Raw genomic sequence first — 22,293 nt, 5'->3', positions numbered from 1 at the left:
CATTTCTGCCCTGTTCTCACCACGCATTTTCTGGCTGTATAAACACATCCTATCTCATATACTGACTTTGTACTACTGCAATCACTAGTAACAAACTCTTTGCATATTATGAATTTCAAGGCTTCTGGTTCCTTGCTCATTTTATAGTGGAGTCCATTGTTCTATACCAGCCAGTGGCGTAGTGCCAATGGGGCGGGGCGCACAGTTTCCCCTTGCTCCGCCCCTGATACCAGCAATCCACAGGCTTCCTTGGGCAGCAAAAACAGCTCAAGCTTTGTACTTTTACACTTATACTGAGGAGTTACAATGTGGCATACTTACGTGTCCTATTTTTAAGTATTAGGTGGTTCAAGACGTTAGGTACATCTCAAAACAAGCAGTTTATCCAAGGTACCTTTGGATATTCTCCTATCTTTCCTTACATAATATCTCACATGTTTAATTATGTTATTAAATACTGAAAGGCTATAATGATAGAATTTAAAATTTATTTTAAGAAGAAAAGTCTACAGTAATAATTTCTCAAACCATACTACTACTAAAGAGAACCTGCTTAACCACCATTTCAAAATCATACAGAATTACTGTAAACAACAAATATACTTGCATGCCAAAAAAAGGGTAAGGCTTACACCTGTGTCTTGACAGTGGGGCTGCAAACAGATAAAAGGATAATTTAAAGATAGCTTGGTTTCATATATTTTAACCAAATAACTTCATGTGCCACCCATATCGTCATCAAATGATTTTATCGAACACATTCCAAGCTGTAATTTGCAGTATAGAATTAGCTTTCCCACAGCATTCCTTCCAGTAATGTTTACTTACTACATTGAGAACTATAAACTCAGGTTCAGGGATACATACTGAAGTGTAACTGAAGATACAGATCAACATTTTCCCAAAACAGGCAGATAGAAATCAAATAGTAGGTTTCTACTGAAATACACCGTGCAAGTTTTAACACAAACCAATTCTTTTGTTGCTCTCCATTAGGTTCAAGGAGAAATCTATTTGACTTTAAAAATAAAGAAAACAATTTACAAAATGTATCAACACTTTGGGAATCCTATTTCAGTTTACTTAAAGACATTTACGTACATAAAGCTACAACAATTACACTTGGAGAATTACAATAAAAGATGGGAAACTGGTATTTCAATTGAAAATACATATATTCTAAATGAACCACGGATCTTTAATCTTAGAATAACTGCAGGGGACCTACAGGAAAAGCTAGGTCAGAAGTTGCTGCTTAAAAATCATGTTTGCAAATGTAACTGGCTTCTGTTCTTCAATAGCGCCCTGAAAGGAAACAGAAAGAACCCGGTAACCATCATACTTCCACATTCATTCATTTTCCCCTTCTCCCAGTAGCAATGCTTACCATCTGTACTCATTCTGTCACACTCCAAGAACTTTCACCATGCCAAAAATAGTATCTATGCAACACAAATGCATACTTACTTGGACTGTAGGAACGAGATCTTGATCGTGATCTGTAACGGCTATAATAAGGAGAAGGAGATCGCCTCCTTAGAAGAAAACAAAGTATTTTTTGTTGGTAGTAGCTCGTATCCATGTGTATACACTTTTGTGATACACATGGATTATTCAAAGTTTAACACATCCATTTACTGTCAAATGGTTGTAAAGTATATAAGTTTCCCCTCACTCAAAGCAACTGCTGTATGGGCAATACGTACAATGAACAATAACTGATGTGGAAATGTTTATATAAAACAAGTTTAATTAGAAAAGTCTTGATTTCTTATTTTTTTACATTAAACGTTGCCCCTCCTCTACAACAGCTGCTTTTCAGTCCTATAGAAATTACGAAATTAACAGGTTGCTAAATCTTACTGACAGAATTTAACAATTAAGAAAGAAAAATTAGAAGTGTAGCCTTACTTCCTGTACATGTTCTGACTGAATGAAAAGCATTTTTTGGCCCCATGCTCAGATGCTATCATTTATATGCACAAGCATATGCTGGATACACTCTGATTTTCAGAGATATTCATCAGACTCTGTATATAGTGAATAGCATGCAACTATATAGATGAAAAATTGTAACAGTCCTAAGGTGGGGACAGAGCAAATCTGCTCTAGAAGCAGCATGGGGCCATGCTAGCGCATTTGCCCTCCCCAGGACACTTGTCCCAGAGGAGGGGCAGATCCACTGGCAGGCAGCGCTGCGGTCCTCCATTGCAGTGGACTGCGATGCTGAGTGCCATTCCAGCATACCTATGCCCCCTGCTGTAGTGCGGGTGGTCCAGAGGTGTAGTCAGGGGAAGGAGCCAACACTAGTCTGTTTCCACCTGGCCGTTGCCTCTATTGCACTTTGGAATGATCTCTTTGGTGGTGTAAGTGCCCCTGGGAGGGCAAATCAGCCGGTGTGGTCCCTGTTGCTCCCAGCAGTGGATTTGTTCCACCCCACCTTTGGATTGTAAGATTGTGAAAACTGTTCTTCTACATAACTGCATGCTGTTCACTATATGCAGAGTCTGATGCATATCTCTGAAATCAGGCACCTGGCCTTTTGGATGGGGCTATTAACTAGAAGACACTCTGACAGAATATAAAGTTTGTAATAAATGTTCTGAGAGCATTTAGGAGACACATACCTATAGCGATAATCATACTCTTCATATCTGTCATATCCTCTGTCATACCCTCTGTCATAGTAGGAATCACGTCGACGGCCAGCTCCTCCTCCTCCACCACCACCTCCTCCTCCTCCTCCTCCACCACCTCCTCCACTGCTTTTAGAAGGAAAACAATTTTTTTTATTAAGGTATACTAAATACTGTAGTTTGTTCAAGACATCATCTTAAAACAGCAGTTTTAAAAACCAATTAACTGGACAATCTTTCAGAATGAATCCTTTCAACTACTGCAGTGACTAAACAGTGACTAAAATATGAAAAGACTTAACTCTGTTACAAATCTACTGATTATCAATTCCTTAAATCAGAAATTTACACACAAAAAAGCCAAAAAATGAAGCGAATAATGTATTATTTATTCCTATAAAATATTTATCAGCCACTCTTTTGCCTTGCGCACTCAAGACAGCATACAATATAACCAAAACAAATGATCATAAAACACATAAAAGATGACTGCCCATAAAACATCTTACTGTGTTGGCCTGCCCATGTAAATGCCTGGAGTGGGGGTGTGCGCTCTCTTTGTGATGGAGTAATCCACACGGATCCTCCTGCCATCCAGTTCCATTCCATTTGCATGTTCCATTGCCTACAAGGAAATTAGATACTTTAGCTACGACGATCAAGAAATCAGTGCTTATTCTCATTCAGCCAAGTCAGCTTTGTCTGAAGTGATTAACAGTTATTAACCAATGAGAGAGGCTAAGCTTTTCTCCAGCAGGCAGAATGAAACATCCCTGCTGCCCTTGGGGCCCTCAAGTTAGTAAAATGTAATCACTTTTCAAGTGGGCACTCTGCTAACAAGCAAAAACTGATGCATCTCCTGACACTTTAGCTTTAAACAAATGAAAAAGGTAAACAGGCAATACTTTTCTCTGCAGCAGAGTAGGCCTTCTAGGTCTTGCTGTGACTGGAGCCACAAGGTGATGAACTAAAGCAGAAACATTAAATAGCGCTACTTCCTACATAGTGCAGGCAGCTGGATTCCTGCTAATTAGTCTCCATTTTATGCCCATCTCCTGCCAGCTGGCTGACAAGATCCAGCATAATTGAACAAAATTGGAGGTGTGGTTTCTATGACAATCATCGGCTTCCCCACTCACTCACTACATGCAACTTGCTTGACCAACATATTAAAGACAATGTTTCTATGCAAGGCTCCTCCATCTTTTCTAATGTCCTGTTGCTCAAAGTTTTCTGCTTTGACACAAAGATCTTACTGAAATACTGATTTTTGTAATTATAAAGAAGCATTTTTTATTGCTACCAACCCCTTGTTAACTGACAAAAACCTTTTCCAAGTTTTGTACTTAATCAATAAATTCTATTTTTTTAAAGTGTTACAGTTACTTTATCATACCCTAGCCTATACTCACTGATTGCAATGGGTTTAGACCGGAGTAATAGGATAGCTATATAAAATGAAACCTTAGGTACTCATTGTGAGGGTTCCATCTGTTCTGAGGTAAGGAGGGCATCTTAATCTTGGGTGATTCCTGTTGGCTGTTCAGGACAGCAGAACTAAATGGCCACTTCCTGCCTCCCAGGCGGGAATCTCCTGAGCTCGATTTAAGTACTTTCTAAGAAGGATAGGAAGGAATTTCATAAACATAGAACATTTACAAGAACAGGAGAAAACACTGCCATGGAATGAGTGTGTTAGCAACAACATAAGAAAGCGAACTGGCTTTGGGGAAGGGTAAGAAAATTAGCCTTCCTTTGTCAGTGCTTTGTTATGTAAGCATTCATAATTTTGGGTGTACTCTTGGCACTCATAGTCATTTCCTAATCCTGTTGAATGCCCTTCCCTTTCCTGTTTTTGGTGCACAAAATGCCCTCCTTACCTCAGAGCAGAAGGAACCCTCACAGTGAGTATCTAAGGTTTCATTTTATATAGGTTCTGTTCTCACTCTGAGGAGGAGGGCATATTGATCTTAGGACCTCCAGTTGTGGTGTCCTTCAATCTGGGTGGGAACTAGTTTTCTTCCATCATATGCTACAGCACTCTGAGCCCAAAAGCGGCAATGACTGATGAGAATGAGTTGATTTTATAATGACTGTTGAAGGTTGAAATGGAAGACCATGTGGCTGCCTTACATATTCTACTGAAGTTTGATGGTCAAAGGCTGAGCTGGTAGCCACGCTTCAAATTGAGTGGGCTGTGATGCCAGGAGGTATAGGAATGTTGCTGGCCTTGTAGGCATAGAAGATGCACTTTCTGACATTACAGCTGATCTAGACAACTTCCTTTCCTTGTTTGGAGCGGTCAAAGAAATTAATCGAAAGTTTGTTGTCCTGACACCCTCCATTCATCAAATACATATCCTGAGTGCCCTATGAAGATCCAACATGTGCCAGGCCCTTTCTTTGGCATGTTTTGGTCAAGGACAAAAGGATGTTAAGTATCTCTTGCCTTCAGTGGAACAAAGAATTAACTTTGGGAGTAAGTGCAAGTTCTGGTCGAAGCACTGCCTTATCTTTATGGAAAACACAGAGCCCTTTTCTGCTTGACAGGGCTCCAATTCTGATACACTTCTAGCTGTAGTCACTGCCATTAGTGGGACTTCTCTCAATGGCTCAAAGAGAATTGTGGTAAAGGCTGATAGCATTACGTGTAGCCTCCATGTACAGAATCTGTAAATAACGGGGTGGGGGGTGGTGGTGGAGGGGCGCTAGCTTGTCTGCACTTTGTCTTTGAAAAACAATGCAATGTGAAGATGCCTCATTAGTGGAATGCCAGATATCTCAGGCACTGTAGTAAGTATGGCTGCTACTTGACAATGTAGGGTAGATGCCCTGAGCTGCTGATAGACCCCGTCTTAACGGATATTTGACCCAGACCTGGGTTTAGTGGATCAACATGTTAGTGATGGTACCACATTGCAACAGCTTCTTGTGTACAGTTGTTTGTTTACTGTATATTTTCCTGGAACCCATTATTGTCTCTGCAACCTCCGGAGTGCAGTCTAGGTCTAACAACTGGTTCCTTTCAAAGTCTACATGCCATTAAATAATCTAGTAGGTTGCTCCCACTGTGTACTCACGGTCTGAGGAGAACTCGCCTTCCAGTTTTTCACTGTTTGATACAGAAGAGGGGGATACAATGCACTAGAGGCGTGGTGGTGAACCTTTGGCACTCCAGATGTTATGGACTACAGTTCCCATCAGCTCCCACCAGCATGACCAATTGGCCATGCTGGCAGGGGATGATGGGAATTGTAGTCCATAACATCTGGAGTGCCAAAGGTTCGCCACCACTGCCCTAGAGCATGAACCTGAGTATGAAGCCTTTCTGGCTGCTTTGGTGGGCCACTGCTTCCTATAGGAGACAATATGTCCCTCTCTGTAACTATACAGATCAATGGGATCATGTGGAGGGCATCTGGTGGGGAGCAATGAGAACCCCTGGGCAAAGAGAGAGAGGTGAATGCATCTGGATTTGTTGCAGCTCTTCCCTTAAGGCCCTCCTGACTGCCTCCACAATTTCACTGCAGCAGATGGCTGCTCTCCCATAGCCTCGCTGGAGAGGAGGGAAGGTTGCACACTGCCCCTTAAGGAACATAAGAAAGAGCCTGCTGAATCAGACCAGAGTCCATCTAGTCCAGCACTCTGCTCCCTTGTTGACTCCATCTCAAACATTCCAGTTGAGCAGCTGGTTTCCAGGGGGCAAAATTTACCATCATTGCTGCTCAGGACCTCTTAGCCACTGGGTCCATTTTCACATCATTTTTAAGTGGTATGGTTTGCTGCTTTTGTTTTGGCACCACAGCCTCTGTTGGCCATTCTCCCTGTCCTCTGCTGTATTTGAGGCTTCCAGAGGTTGTGCCGTTGTCTTATAGCTGAGAAGAAAATAGACTTGGTCTGCATCCTCTTTTTACAGAAATCTGTATCCATAAGCCTCCCATGAGGGAAAAATGGGCAGGAAACAAAGATGGAGCCTTAAAGATGAGGCACACAGAACATGTGAAAGGAACAAAGGGAAGTCAGAAGATTAAAGCTACCTCTTTAGTAAGGGTTAGTGAAAGAATTTAGATGAAAGGTAGATTTAGACAAAAAGGAGAGCCACTGTGGAGCTCTAATCCTTAGTTGGTCTCCCTGTGTTAGTCAGGAAGTAAACTGAGCTCAAAAGATTGCCACTGGAAAGACAGGAAGTGAAAATTTAATCCTGCCTCTCTGAATAGCAGGTGGGAATCACCCAAGTTCAAGATGACCTCCCCAGAGTGAGAACAGATCTCTACACCAGAGCCCAAAGACCTTTACAGAAAAACAGATATAGCGATATACTGCAGATTCATGTGCAAGTACTAGTAGAAAAGTTTGTGCTGCGATTACAGGTATATTTAGAGCAGTTCCCACATTTCCATTCGCACATGGACACTTTAGCAAAAGTTATAAAATAGCCTTTCCGTGTGCACCTCTGGCTCAAACCAAAAATCTGTTTATCCTAAATTAATTTTGTTGGGCTTTAAAAATGCTTTCTTGGTTTTTCTAGGGATTTAGGATTTTTTTAAAAAAATCTAGTTCCACGTGGTCAGTGTTTACATCTTAATAAATGTAAATCTAGAAGCTTCCACTCTATTGTTCTGTATATCTTATCATTGGATTAAATGTAGGCTGCAGTGCCACCTAGTGACTTCCTTTCTTCTTGGACATGCCGTTTTGATAGGACGCTCTCCCATCAAGTGCATTTAAGAGAACAAGCCACAACTATGTAAACAAGCAATTAAGAGCATCATGCCTTCTATATTCTTCACATTCATACACACATTAAAAGATGCAAAATTGTGTCCGTCAAAAAAACCCACCTGCCAGTTACGGTCACCACTTTCCATCATTCCACAAAGTGCTAAAAGTGCTACTAAAAGTGTGTTAACTAGAGTTTGATACACTGTACATAATTATGTAATTGAAAGTCCTAAGAAAATATTTTAGTCACTATTATATATTCAAGGGAAACGATATTGAAAGTTATGAGATTCCTGAGGAAATATACTACTACAAATGCTGATATGAAGTGGCCACATTTGTGACATGAATTTAGCTAATTTCAACATGTCTCTTCCTGATAACTATTTCCAGATGACAATTCAAATACTGGACACCATGGAAATATAACTGTTGTAACAAATGAATATATAACTTTTAATGATTTTAAGGACATTGGGGGAAGGCACAGGGAATTCACAGAGTAATAAGAATGAAGCGTGCAATCCTGCAGCCTTCCACTTCTCTTCAACATGGTCAACCCATATATTTATCTAGCATCATGACAATCTGTTACTTTAACATCAAATTTATCTCTTTTTACACTGGGTTGAAGGCAGCAATCTCAGCAGAAAGCAGTGATGGATTTTGATTTCTGCCTCCCTCCACACTCCCTTCCAGATCACCAAAAGCTGATTCCTTGCAGGGAAGTGAGCAGTGAGGAGGGGGAAAACTATCCCCTTTTCCACCAGAATAACTCTATTTGTAGAAGATGTTTTCCATGCTTTAACACACACACTGCAATTTCTGATACTCTTGTCTATTTGTCCAGGTAGGTCCTGCAACTCCAGAAAATATGAGAAAGCACTGCTGGGGGAAGAGAAATGCTGTTAAAGTCTGTGCTTCTTGTCTGGATGGACTGCCAGTTACAACTAACATACTGACATTTTCAAACAGCTTTCCAGTATGACCCAACATTTATTCCTGGGCATCCACTCAACTTCAGCTCCCAGCATACATCTGATGTTATTTCAATATCTGTCGCGCTAGACCTCATCTACTATTCTTACTGTGCCTTATACTTGAGGATTTTATCATCTAAAATAATTTGGTGGGATTCACAAGGTTGTATACCTTGTTGTTACCCCTGTCCCTTTCCCCTGGATTGAAAATTAAGGTAATAAGTTTGGAATATTTTGGATTTTCTTTTAAAAACTATACATTAGAAAGATTTTTTTTAATCAGGTGCGTGTTTTAGTTAAAACTGACCATTTCACGTGTGAATGCTCTCAAATACTGCTACCTTGCTAGGTGACATATTTTCAACTGGTTAAATAGTTCTCAAACTTCACTCTTTATATAGCCATTTCAGACCATTCCCTGGATGTACAGAAAATGTATTTTTAAGAGCCTGCAAATTCACAGGTCTCCACAAATTAAGTGCATAAAACTACCAAACAGTCCGAGCAATTACATACTTTGCAAAGAAAAATAAAGCGAAAACTAGAGTCAACTGGTGCAGCGGAATAATTACTTTTAAAGAAAAAACTGACATTAGGAATGCAGAAGTGTTTACCTCTTTAGAATCATCTATTCTTTCAAAGTAAACAAAAGCAAATCCTCGTGATCGCCCAGTCCTTTGATCGTAAACTACATTGACACCAGATAAAGGTCCATAACGGGAGAAGACTTCACGAAGATCCCTCTCAGTGGTATACAAACTGAGACCAAACACTCCAAGACATGTATTAGGATCTGGATTAGCCTGAAAATTAAATCAAAAGTAAAGAGTTCAGGAATGCTTACAATAATTCTGAAATTATTTCTGAAATTTGCCTAATGGCCTGTCCTCTACAGTGCAAAGGCAAGGAGATACTGTATCTCACTGTATACTGGACATTTAAGTACGTCTGTTGCACATACTCCACCACTGGATCAAATTCTTATTTAGAGACTGGAAGGTATTCCATCCCTGTTTATTGATTTAAAAAACTTGAGCTGGGGGGGAGGGGGATGCAGAGGGCATTCTACCAAAGTACTCCCATCCAGGAGCAGCAGTGGCATAGTAGGTTAAGAGCTGGTGTAAGTCACTGCCTTTGAGCCTAAGCTCCTTAGAGAAGCAGTGGCATAGTGGTTAAGAGCAGGTGCATTCTAATCTGGAAGAACCGGGTTTGATTCCCAGCTCTGCTGCCTGAGCTGTGGAGGCTTATCTGGGGAATTCAGATTAGCCTGTACACTCCCACACACGCCAGCTGGGTGACCTTGGGCTAGTCACAGCTTCTCGGAGCTCTCTCAGCCCCACCTACCTCACAGGGTGTTTGTTTTGAGGGGGTAAGGGCAAGGAGATTGTAAGCCCCTTTGAGTCTCCTGCAGGAGAGAAAGGGGGGATATAAATCCAAACTCCTCTTCTTCTTCTTCATAGGTCATACCTGGTTAGCCATTTTCTGTCAGTTATATCACACTATATCAAGCATGAGAATATTTCCTTTGACATATGTCCACTGATACTTTGATAGTTCAATTTTCATGCAGCTGAAAACACAACTTTATAATCTAGCAGTAGGCTACGTAACTGCATGTTTTAGGTCACTATTTTGTTCAAGGACATCCTTCTATCAGGCAGCAACTGGATCTTGTTAATTCTCCTAATACGTGACGTGGAGAAGCAGCCAGCCATTTTTACATATCTGAAGATGGCAGTGCAGATTAATGCCTAAACCCTAGAGAACCTCCATCTTCTGTGGCTCTGGCAACACAGCTGCACACAATGGATATTCCTTCTCTGGAAACACCACCCCACACAAAGTACTCCAAATACTTTCTGGATAATAGAAAGAATTAGTCACACATTCTCTCAAGCTCCTTCCCATTCCCAAAATAACTCTAGTGTGGGCACATAGAACTCTTCACTCTAAGATGACATCAGACTGTTGGGAGCCAACACATAACTTTAAGGACTCTACCCATCTTCATAAGAAAGTATTTAAAACATATTTTGATGTTCTCTTCAGCAGAGGCTTTTCTAAAACTTACTTTAGAAAGTAAATTTCTGAAGCAGATGTAAGCTATAAAGATCATTTCAGAATAACTGGACATTTCACTAGAACAATAGATCTCTCTTGTTTTTCAGTAATCCATCTGATCTACTAGGTCTTTATGTGAAATTCAACCTATTAGACATTTCTTGCAATTAAAATTCTACATACTAACTAAATGGAACAGGAAGTGAAAGCACTCCATAACCAGAAAAATAAGGAGTCTTTTGTGCCTGCTCCAAGGTGAAGAAATATATAGTGATATCCTCATTTTAAATTCACAGCTCTGCTATGAAATAAATAAAGAGGACTTTAAATTTAATATATCAGCCCATCAATACACTAATAACAGATCTTACTGGAACCCATTACTTGTCTAAGGTGTGGTGTCTGGTATATGCATTACAATTAAATTCTGTACAGTACAGTAATGATACTTGTTCATATATTTTGTCCCCTTCCCCCAAAACCAAACATAGGGGAAAAGCATGGCCAACAAGCCAGCCTGTCCCCCTGGCTGGGGAAAAAGTATAGGTACTCAAGCTGCTGGGTGTACTGTTGGCTGGAGAAAAACCAGTATGGTAACAGTTGTGCTACTTGTCTTCTACCAACATTCCATCCCACTTTTCTTTCCAGGGACTCAGAATGGCATACATGGTTCTGTTTTTCTATTTTATCCTCACAATAACACTGTGAGGTAGGTTAAGAAAAAGGCTGACCCTCACAGTCACACAATTAGATTCTTGGTTGGGTCAGGATTTGAATCCAGGTATCTTTGAGCCTAGCCAAACATTATAACCACTATAATACAGTGAACCTTACATCTAGCAAGCAGAAGGAGCAAACATTTTGTCTGTTTCCTCGGCTACAGAAGTCTGCTTGTTACACCTAACAATCACAAAATAAAGTAATATTCAATGAAACTCTAGGCTAGTTTCTGTTATGATGTACCCCTGCGGATTTGAATACAATTCTTTAGAACATTTATTACATTGACTACATACTCTGCTACCAGTGTGCCTTCTTCGGTTAGACATTGGTGAGTGACTGCGGCTCCTTCTGCGACGATACTCTGGGGTGTAGGACCGGCTTCGTGATCTTCTTCTATGAGAATGGGATCGTGAGCGAGAGTAGCGCCTGTGAGAATGCCTTCTTGATCTAGACCTTCAAATGAGAAAATTCAAGTTATATACAAATATGTATGATAAAATTACATTTTTGCTAATTAATCTAATAAAATCCATGAATTATCTCATATTTCTACCGTGAATATATGATCGTAACAGTATATGAAAATAAAATACTTGAATAGGCATGTATTTTTAACATCTCTCATTAATATGTGCATGCATACTTGAACTTCAGTTGTCAGCATAATTGCTGGATGGAATATGTTGTGTGCAGTCCAAAATCACTAATCACTATAAAAATCTGCAAATAGGACCCTTGTACACCAAATAAATAACATTAATGAATAAACATATTCAGTTTAGGATGGTGGCTTTAGAGAGTTTCACTGTTGACTGGCGGGGGCGACAGCATATGAACTTTCTGGCATGCTAGGAAATGTCATATAGGACAGGGATTTTACAAACATCTGTTTATAGGTGTTGCACACATACAGGGACTATACCTAAGCCTATCTTTCTTCAAATGAAAAATAATATTTTTAAAAAGATATGTAAAATGTTCTAAAAATATTTCATAAGAGTAAAGAACAAGTTGAAAATACTTTATAAGCAGTGGTGTAGGAGGTTAAGAGCTCATGTATCTAATCTGGAGGAACCGGGTTTGATTCGCTCTGCCGCCTGAGCTGTGGAGGCTTATCTGGAGAATTCAGATTAGCCTGTACACTCCCACACACGCCAGTTTGGGCTAGTCACAGTTTCTCGGAGCTCTCTCAGCCCCATCTACCTCACAGGATGTTTGTTATTGGGGGGAAGGGCAAGGAGATTGTAAGCCCCTTTGAGTTTCCTACAGGAGAGAAAGGGGGGATATAAATCCAAACTCTCCTCTTCCTCCTCCTCCATGATGTAGAAATTTACTGTTTGAGCAAGAAAACTGCAACTGTGCAAAGGAGTTGTAAGAGTGATATCATAAAATATGTATTTGACTACCCTTGACACATTTTATCAGGAGAAGGAAAAAAGGGTGAAGCACTGCAGTGTTTTTAACTGGCATGTTTTAGTTGATGTAAAATCCTTGCAATAAGCACGATGCACAGGAAGACGTATGTCAGCTTAGGAATGCCGTTCAGTGAATCTTAACAGCTCAAAAACACATACCTGGATTTTGATCTTGATCGAGATCGTGATTCAGAATGCTTAGAAGCTCTTGATGGGCTATGAGATCCTGACCTGCTCTCAGATTTTACACGAGCAGGGCTCCCAGCTGGGGATTTTGACTGGGAGCGTGTCTCCTAACGAAAAAAACAGTATTACAAATGGTACTGGTTGCATAAATGCCTACCTTCTTATATTAAAAGTAACTATATTTTATTGATTGTGCCTGAAAGATAAATGGTTAGGCAATACCCTCCAGAACAAATTTCTGTTTAACCCAGTTAATATTGTGTGATTTCCTCAAATAATTCCCTGCTTGAACCAAATGCTCTATTAACTAAGTAATCATGCAAATTCATCTACAACTTGATCATACAGACACTGGAACATAAACCATACATTTACTTAACCTAGGACCCATTCATTCTTCCAGATTCTTTTAAGTCTACTTCACTCTTGCTTTCTACTTTTCTTCATTCTTCATTTTTTCATTTTTCATACTTCGTGTATTCTTCCCCAATTCAAATAATTCATTATAGCCTTAAAAATATTCAAGTGCTTCTATCTGACCAATCTTCTGTTCAATTTTTCCCCCATTCAATTTTAATTTTCTGATCTTTAATACTTTTCATTAGCCTTCTTTTATCTTGATTTATCTTCCACATTCTTGGAAAAAACTCTTCCATTTCTTCACGAACATTAACCTTAATGGAAAAAGAACATTTAGTATATTTAAGCAAGTGGGGATTATAAAACTCTGCTGGAGTTTCAGAATTTTATCTATCAAAATAGAATAGCCAGCAGGTAAAGTGCAAATAACTAGTTTATAAAAGCAATTTTTAGAACGTATGGTGTAATCATATAGGCTCTAGTAATTAGTCCACTGATTTCCTACTGCATTTTTCAAATGTTCTATATCTATTCTGCTCCCTAATCTTTATCTCATTTCAGTTCTGTAAGATATGCGCACACACACACATAAATGTTGACTCAAGTATAGCATTGTCAAAATGCAGCAAAAAGTATACACCAGGATCCACAGAACTACTTTAGGTCCAGTGGAATAGCCACCTTTTTAGAGATTTACCAGACAGAATAGGGAACAGTAGATAAAAGACAAACAAGTCTAATGAGAAACCATCACTGTGGTTCTTTGGATCCAGGCTAGAGAGATGTTTGATCTTAACATTCCAGCTGCAAATTTATTTCCGAACATTACCAATTGAATAAAAAAAATGATGAAATTTGTACAATGAAAAAAACCTAGCTAAGATTATTGCTCTACAACAGAAATTACATCAACTGTGGTGCATGTGTCAAATAATCCACAGGACAGTAGGCAGTATGCCTTTCAAGCCATGGCAATAAATTCATCAAATACAGAAAAAGTTTATGTGGTGTATACATTTGCACACCTAAGTAAAACAGTCACAACACAAGCAAAGGAATAGAATTTCCCTAAAAATAATCTTACCCATAGTTTTAGGACTCAATATACTCGAATTGTCATTATATGTACATTAGGAAGAATATGAATTAAGCTACATTACACAACAATCTTCTTCCTTTATATTCACATTAATCTTTAGTCGATGAAAAGTGCTAATGTATCTTTTTAGAAATGCTATTTCTTCAAACACTGTTTCATAGCCAGTTTTTGATTCTAACATTAGTGCAGTCACTTGGTAGTCTTTCTAAATTACACTTTCCCTAGTTTCACACAGTTTGTGTCTCTGCAAAGAAAAGCTGCAAAGCTTTCAATGTATGTACTTTAATGTAAGAATTCTCAGTTCTTCTGGTGGCCTTCTCATACACAAGTTTAATAAGCATACCTCTAGGAAAGAAACAGTTTATGGAAGGTCAGCACCTTTAACACCCAAAGAGCCATGGCCCCACCTCCCCAAGCCCCCCCCCGCTCCGCCTTCAGCCTGCAAGCCAGCCATGCAAGCTGACGGACAGAGTAAGTTGCAGGGGCAGCTGCACTAACAGAGGGCGCCCCCAGCCAGGCAGGTGACAGCAGGCGCCAGAAGAGGGAAGGAGGGGAAAGGATGCCGGAGGAAGGAGGGGGCGGGGAAGGAGGCACGCTCGCTGCATCCCTAGTGCAACTTGCCGTCGCTGCTGCTGTCTATCCCGCCCTAGCAGGCGGGATAGACAGTAGCGGCGAAGCCAATGATGGCAAGTTGCACTTGGAACGCAGTGAGCGCACCTCCTTCCCCGCCCCCTCCTACCTTCCTTTCCCCTCCTTCCCAGGCACCAGACGAGGAAGCCGTGGTATAAGGATGAAAGAATCACATGTGGCTTCGGAGCCACGGGTTGCTGACCCCTGGTTTATGGTATACTGCTAGGCACTATAAGTTTTGAATGCCACTGTACAACAGATAATGCCACCAACAGAAGGGACTGCAGTAATGAATCATAAAACCTTCTTAAGAAACCATACAATATTAAGGAAGTGTGTGAATCAGTCCCTTTCAGCTACTCAGCATTTCCCCTGTTGAATAAGTGTTGTTTTTGATGTGTACAAATACCTAAATCGATAATGTGGTAGATACCACAGCACATGCTTTGCATGTTAGTCCCCAAGTTAAGACACTGGCTTGTCTAAGCAAAAGGAATTCTGGTAGCATGAATAGAATTAGCATGACCCTGAAAACCAGTCAGCCACCGTAAACAATCCTAGGCTAGATGGACCAATGGCCTGACTTAATGAAAGGCAGTTCAAGGCTGTAGCACACACAGGAGAGTTTCAATTGAGTTCTGAGGTGGAGCTGTCAAATATTCCAGGATCCCCAAGAGGGAAGCTGTCACTGGCAACATTGAATCTCTTCCTGGCAACTACCAGCCTAATCACACCACAGTTTAAAAGCCTGCACCCCTGAATTTCTTTGCATCATGGAGGACTTGTGGGAACAAAGACTCTGGCAAAACCAAAAATATTAGATGGCTCCCAAGGCTCTAAAATATTCAAAGGGATAAACATTTGTGATAGTAAGGACAAGGTTAAACTGCTCTAATGAATGTTTAGTTATTTGACCTGCTCTTCAGGGACTCAAGAAAAAAATGGAATAGCCTCTAAGCTACCAAAAGCAATGAATTAGCAAATCCTGAAAACTCATCTATGGTTTATGATTATGTCTTGACAAACAAGATGGGAAGTACTATCAATATGATAGATAAAAGTCACTACACAAAAGATCTCTGGGATGCTTGTCAAGTCTCTTTGAATAAAACCATGCCTCATCATTAAAATATTTTCCCCATCATACATTCTAATTGCAGAGCAGTGAGTCTTTAAAAAAGTATTTTTATATACTGCTTTGATACCAACAACCTACAATGGCCATTTTGAAATTGATTGGCTATTATTTTGATAAACATCTTTCAAGAAGATTACAAATCATTTTTTCCAAATACTTCTGACTAGACAACACTACAATTTCTCTTAAGTGATTAAAAAAAATCTAAAGAACTATTAACTAGGAAGGGGAGGCTCTGACTTGTTACAAGGCAGAGCTCTGACACTGGAAAGATTTCCTGGTTTAGACCCTGGTAACTCAAGATCCAAATCCAAAATGCTTCAGCCATACAATTTGCTAAGTGGCTCAGAGTATTTCCCTTTCTTTCAGCCTGAAAGGCTTTACTGATTAAATTTGAGTTGCTCAGAGATTGAATAAGACAGAACAGTAAAGCAGTTTTCATTCTTATCAAGTTTTATTCTATTATGGAAATAGTAATGTTATCTCCTAGCATTAAAGAGATCAAGTAACCTGTTTGAGATACCATACAACTTCAACCAGAAAGAAGTGGCTCTGAAAGCAGCCTTAAAGTAAGTATGAACTACAAATCCCTGCAATATTTCCACACTGGACAAGGCAAATAAGGCACTGCCTTTCCAAAAGAACAAGTCTAAAAGAGTTCTGGAATTAATAGAACAAAGATTAGTCAATCAAATAACTATCACCAAGGACTATTTACCATTTTGCATTTTGAACAGAAATATCTGACCTGCCTCATCCAGTGGGGACATAAGTATGCATACTTATTTCAGGGCTGCTTTCAATACTTTTTTTTCCTACTTGTTTTCTGAAAATGTGAATAAAAAATAGTTGCAGATTTGTATCTTTAATTCGAAAAAGCTTAGGCACAAGTTTACAATAAATGAGATGTGAACTCAGTGGTTCAGCTACTGCAATCCTATGCATACTTCCCTGGGATAAAGCCTCATTAAATATACTGTGTTTTATTTTGAAGTAAAGGTTTATTTTACTTAAAGTAAGGAGTGTGATGTCATCAATATGCATATCAGGGTAAACAAAGCTGAAATTCCAAAACTAGGTTTGGTCAAACCTATAAACAGAAACCAGCAGTATATCTGATTTCAGTTTTTAAGAATACTCTAGCCTTATTTGTCATATAACAATATTTCTGCCTGCTTTGGGCTACTTATATATTTAAAGAAGTACTGTGTGCTTCCTCTCCCTCTCTTTTCACCTTCTTTCTTTCTCTGAGGAGATATCAGGAGGGAAAGGGAATCAAAAAGGGCAGCAAAAGACAAAAACTTTTGAGACATACAAAAACTTGGCTGAAAACAAAAGTTGAAGCAAGTTTTAAATCCTTTATAGCCACTTCCTTTGCCTTAAAGGCACTTGTGAGCTTAAGAAATATATTCACTATTGGAAAGAGTTTTTTGTGAAATACTGTAAGCACAGATCTGCAGACAATTCCAAGCCCCTATGCATCCAACATTCAGCCACATGGAATTTTCCAGTCCTGTAAACAAATACTCAGATAACCAAAAAAGTTGACAAAAACTAATAACAGACAGAACAATGAGTTACACACAAAAATTAGACAAAGCCTTAATACACTGTAAATAAGAAATATCCTTAAAACCAAAAGCGTTTCAGCCTATAGGCCCTTCTCAGTGGTATAAACCGTTCAGGGGTAGGGAACCTGCGGCTCTCCAGATGTTCAGGAACTACAATTCCCATCAGCCTCTGTCAGCATGGCCAATTGGCCATGCTGGTAGGGGCTGATGGGAATTGTAGTTCCTGAACATCTGGAGAGCCGCAGGTTCCCTACCCCTGCGTTAGATACACACCCCATAAAGTGCAACTATTCAACCTTTTTGGTTACCTGTTGTTTCTGGGTTGATGTTTTTTCTTCCCCTTTCTGTTTGTGCTTAACTATTATTTAGGGCCAACTATATATTTATTTTTAAACTTATGCTGCTCACCCACACCATCCTCAACTCTACCCATCAGATTTACAGAAAATGGTACTCCTTGGTCATCATACTTCAGAAAGTACTACTTAGAGTGAAGTTTCAATAAATTTCGAGAGATGCTGAGGTGGTTTTTGCCACCACTAAAATACTATTTGGAGTCTGAGGCATTACCTTTTTCAAGTAGCCATTAAAATTTTTAATTATACTGAACTCTTTGGACAGTTTTGCTTTATTTATTTAATGTATACCCCATTTTTCTTCTCAATTAGGATCAAAAGCAACTGACAATGTTCTTACCTTCATTTTATTCTCAGCACATCTCCATGGTAGGTTAAGCTGAGAGTATGTGACTAATACAGTTATCTAGCACTTTCATGGCAAAGTAGGGATTTGAACACAGGTTACCAAGAGGCAGGCAACAGCAAATCAGCTCCAAACATCACTTGCCTTGAAAATCTGTAAGTCAGCTATGACTTGACAGCACTTCCCACCCATGCCACCAAATACAGTATTATGTAGGGAAACGCTGATGAAGAACTACTAAATCAAGCCTGTTGTTTAAAAACAGATACTAACTCTTAATCTAATGAATTAACATTGGTACACCCAGCTAGCCTGATCTCATCAGAATATCAGGATCGTTATGCAGAAGGAAGGCAATGGCAAAGCACCTCTGTTAGTCCCTCCTTGGTTTGAAAACCTTGCTGGATTGCAAAAAGTCAGGTGCAACTTGATGGCACTTAACACACATGTACTGCTACTGCATTACTGACTGGTTCCATAAAAATTACCTTTACCAACAGGATTCTACATTTAATGTATTTCCTGTTCCCAAGAGAAACATTATTGCAACCGCATTCCAACCTACTTTTTGTTAACTGAACTAGTGACATTTATTACTTCGACATATTATGCTTAGGGTTAGTGTTCAATTTATAGCATTTGAATGTAACTTATAGCCAAAGTTGTGTAACTATCAGCCTAGGACAGGGAAGACCAAATTCAATTCTCAATTTTGCTAACTCGGTGACTTTAAAACAATCAGCTTAAACCTACCTCCCAGAACAACTGTTGGGAAGATAAAACATACACTGCTCTGAACACATTGAAGGAAGGACAAAATACAAATAAAATACAATTCATTAAAATTTCTCAAAATACTCTGCAGCCTGCCAATAATAGCCATATTCCCTGGAAATAACATTCATCTCAGCAATCAAACGCCATGTGTATAATCAGTGCGGCTAGTAAAAGTATTCCCAGACACCAGTGTTCAATGAAGTTTTCCATTTGTACTCCCCAGATATGATGGGGAAGTTACAAACTATGAAAAACTACAAACACACAAGTGTTTTGAAAATAAACATTAAATTCCTTCCCATCTTTTTTAATTCCATAAAAATTTGCTTATGCTGCTTCACACCCACACAGAAAGTCAGAAAAACTCCCCTAGAAGTGACCTACGAAATAAAATTACACTCAAGATATTTTCTCCACTCAGCAATCCCAGCACTATTTAAAACATAATGTCTCAGAACCATTACAGCAATCTTCCTTTTCTGAAGGGACAATTTGAAGATTTTCTGAAAGTTAAAAAAAACTCACAATAAAAAAAAAACCTGTGATAAGGACAGGACAGTGCAGACTGGAGTAGTGGGTGGGAATTACATACATGCACCATATATGCCTCTCATTCATTGTAACTGTTAACATATACATAGAAACAAAAATGTCTGCGGTGATCATACCTTACTTAACGCCCGACACAGAACAAAAAACTGATTCAGGCATGTGAGGAGCAACCCACAAATCACGCTGAAGGTCCCAGGAGCCTGTGCAGAGGCAGCTCCTCTTATCTCGCAGACCCCAGCGGCGACAGCGCGACCCTTTGCCCCCAGAAGGGCACAGCATCCGACTTTTTCTTCCACAAGCAGCCAGCTTCCTCGTCCCCGCTGCATGATCTACAACGACCGTCCGTGATCCCACCCCCGCCAACCCAACACATAAACTCACGTCGGCTAGTAGGAAGCTTGAGAAGACACTGGAAGGGGGTGGGGGGAGAAGGAAGGCAGCGAAAATGGGGAGTGAGGGAGAACTGACTCAGGCAGAGGACGGTCAGCAGCCGACCAGGGCACAAGATCATAGCAGGACTTAAGATCATTCCGCACAGAAGATTTATAGCGATTGCAACTCGTTATAAATCTGCTGTGCGGAATCCCCTTTGCAGCCACGATTTGGGGCGGGGAGGCCACCGGGAAGCTAAGCACGGGGCCGGGAGTGCGAAGGGTCGTGTGGGCTGCAGAGTCCAAGCATGGGAAGGGGTGGCCAGAGAACAATAACAAGGGGATTCCAGGGCAGAGGCTGTAAGTAGTAGTAACTACAATAAAGGAAAATAAAGCCAGCTCGTCAGAAGACTGGGCGGCCTCTCGAAATCGTTTAAGAGAGCCGACAGCGCCTCCCTGGATGCCGCCTTTCCCGCCCAACGCCCTGCGTGGAGGCTAAACGTTTTGCGCTTCGCCTACTTAATACCCTCAGGATCACAGGCCGGGGGCTCCGACACCGCGGCCCGGACAGAGCCGCTCACTACTCACCCTCCCCTCGAAGTTGTTTTCCTCCACGTCGCTCATGTCTGCACGTTGATACCACCACGGGTCGACCAGCGGGAATTTGGATGAGGAGAAGCAGCGAGGTCAACCTCCCTTCCGGCAACGCGCCCAAACCGCCAACTGTCCTCCGGTGGCGGCAGCGCAAAATGGCGCCCCAGTCACTCAGGTCTGCGCCCGACACTACTCGAGGGGCGGGCCCACACGAATGCCCCGCCCCTTGAGTCACAATGGAGGTTCTGCCGCCACAAAGGACGAAGCTGCGGGGAGTGGGTTGGCGCAAGCGCAATGACGGCCATTCTCTTGCTGTCGGTCGCGTGTAGCAAGTGTGGGAAACGGCTTCTCGTAATGCGTATTAATTACTGCGGTATTAAAAAATTGCGGCGCTCTTCTCGAAGTTTACAGCCGTGGATGTTGTTGAAAAGTCTTTATATCTTTATATTATAATAATTTATTAAAAATCTGACACGAGGGATAACGGAAAGATTTATTATCCAGACGGATTTCAATCGAATTTCAGTTCTGGTTTTTGAACAGAAATTGCCATAGTTATTTTGATGGATGATCCACACCAAACTTAACAGGCGGGATGTGTCTCCGTTGATTTCGTGGGCCTCTCAGTCGCTTTTCTGAAGCAACCGGCCCAGCGAGGAACATGACCTCTGCTCCTGTATAACAATCCGTTTCCAAGAGATGCAGCTAGGAGAGGTTTGTTTGGCATTGGGTCAGTTATGCAATCAGCCTAACGCAGGTACAGCTTAAAAAGCCTCTGTAATGATTTTTAGTCTTTCCTGACTTAGTTTGCTGCTACAGACTACACATCTAGATTTTTATTAAATTTAATATGCAGCTCCTCCCCTTTTAGGCTCGGGGCGGCATGGAAACGTGGAAACATTCACATAAAATAATAAATAATAAACATTCCATTTAAAATACCAAGATGGTGTTTATGTTCTGGATCCAGTTTCAGCCATAGAACTTGCCACACTAAGGGGATCTTGACTGTTTTTGGTAATGTTGGGAGTGGGGGCGGGGGGGGGGGCGGAGAGATCTAGATGTTAACCATAGCTGCCTCAACCATTTGTGTGACGGAACAGCTCTGTCTCACAAGCCCTGCAGAACTGCATTAAGTTCCACAGGGCCCTAGTCTCCTTAGACAGAGTATTCCACCAGACTGGGGCCAGTTCCAGGGCTGAAAAGGCCCTAGCCCTGGCTGAGGCAAGCTAGACTTCCTTGGGGCTGGGGATCACCAGAAGATTGAAATTCACTTATTGGAGTGCTCTTTGAGGAGCATATTACGATAGGAAGTCCCATAGATACATTGGTCCCAGATCACTTAGGACTTTGCACATTAGTACATGAACCTTGAATCTAATTTGGTCCTCTACCGAATGCCAGTGCAGCTGATGGAGCACAGATTGTATGTTTATTTTTTATTTATTTATTTTATCGAATTTATATACCGCCCTCCCCCGAAGGGTTCAGGGCGGTGTCCAACATTATTCATAACATTAAAATCAATAAAAAATTTCCTTAAAATTTATTTCTTGAGAGTAAGCCCCATTAAGTATCACCTGCTCAGCCTTGTTTCTTTCCTCACTTAATATGGCCTTTAATTTATGATGCACTTTTATTACAACAAATTTATATCTGAATATCAACAAACAAAAATCACCACTCATTCAAAAATAAGAGTAGGGTGGTGAAAAATATGTACATTTCAAAACGATTGGTTTTCATGCATGAATATTACGGTATATATATGGCATA

At 40.5% G+C, this 22,293-nt stretch overlaps 1 protein-coding gene and 1 long non-coding RNA gene across 3 annotated transcripts in view; one reads left to right on the top strand and one right to left on the bottom strand.

Annotated features, from left to right (window-relative positions):
• Positions 1 to 8,889, top strand: part of LOC125440955 — a 41,375-nt gene extending 32,486 nt beyond the window's left edge. The window contains exon 4 of the long non-coding RNA XR_007245770.1: positions 8,209 to 8,889. This is a non-coding gene — a long non-coding RNA (uncharacterized LOC125440955). The remainder of the gene's footprint in view (positions 1 to 8,208) is intronic.
• TRA2A (transformer 2 alpha homolog) lies at positions 475 to 20,694 on the bottom strand. Of its 2 annotated transcripts, none has more exons than XM_048511149.1 (8): positions 20,512 to 20,694; positions 12,697 to 12,830; positions 11,416 to 11,575; positions 8,953 to 9,141; positions 3,146 to 3,261; positions 2,628 to 2,765; positions 1,468 to 1,535; positions 475 to 1,305 (listed from the first exon to the last, which is right to left on the bottom strand). In XM_048511149.1, exons 1-8 carry the CDS (start codon positions 20,545 to 20,547, stop codon positions 1,295 to 1,297), a joined length of 852 nt encoding a protein of 283 aa, XP_048367106.1. In that variant the 5' UTR covers positions 20,548 to 20,694; the 3' UTR covers positions 475 to 1,294. The 2 variants fall into 2 exon arrangements, with proteins under 2 accessions (XP_048367106.1, XP_048367107.1); XM_048511150.1 differs by having other exon boundaries at positions 2,628 to 2,762.
• Between the last annotated feature and the right edge of the window lie 1,599 nt (positions 20,695 to 22,293).

The sequence above is a fragment of the Sphaerodactylus townsendi genome, linkage group LG11 (genome assembly GCF_021028975.2).
Source record: "Sphaerodactylus townsendi isolate TG3544 linkage group LG11, MPM_Stown_v2.3, whole genome shotgun sequence".
NCBI classification, from domain to species: Eukaryota; Metazoa; Chordata; class Lepidosauria; order Squamata; family Sphaerodactylidae; genus Sphaerodactylus; species Sphaerodactylus townsendi.
This window is presented reverse-complemented; position numbering and strand designations above follow the sequence as displayed.

Coding starts and splice junctions, on each gene's coding strand:
- TRA2A (XM_048511149.1), bottom strand. CDS start 20,547: ATGAGCGACGTGGAGGAAAACAACTTCGAGGGGAGG. Junction 11,576..12,696: donor CGATCAAGATCAAAATCCAG/GTATGTGTTTTT, acceptor TCTCATTTGAAG/GTCTAGATCAAGAAGGCATT. Junction 2,766..3,145: donor TACATGGGCAGGCCAACACA/GTAAGATGTTTT, acceptor TCCTTCTAAAAG/CAGTGGAGGAGGTGGTGGAG.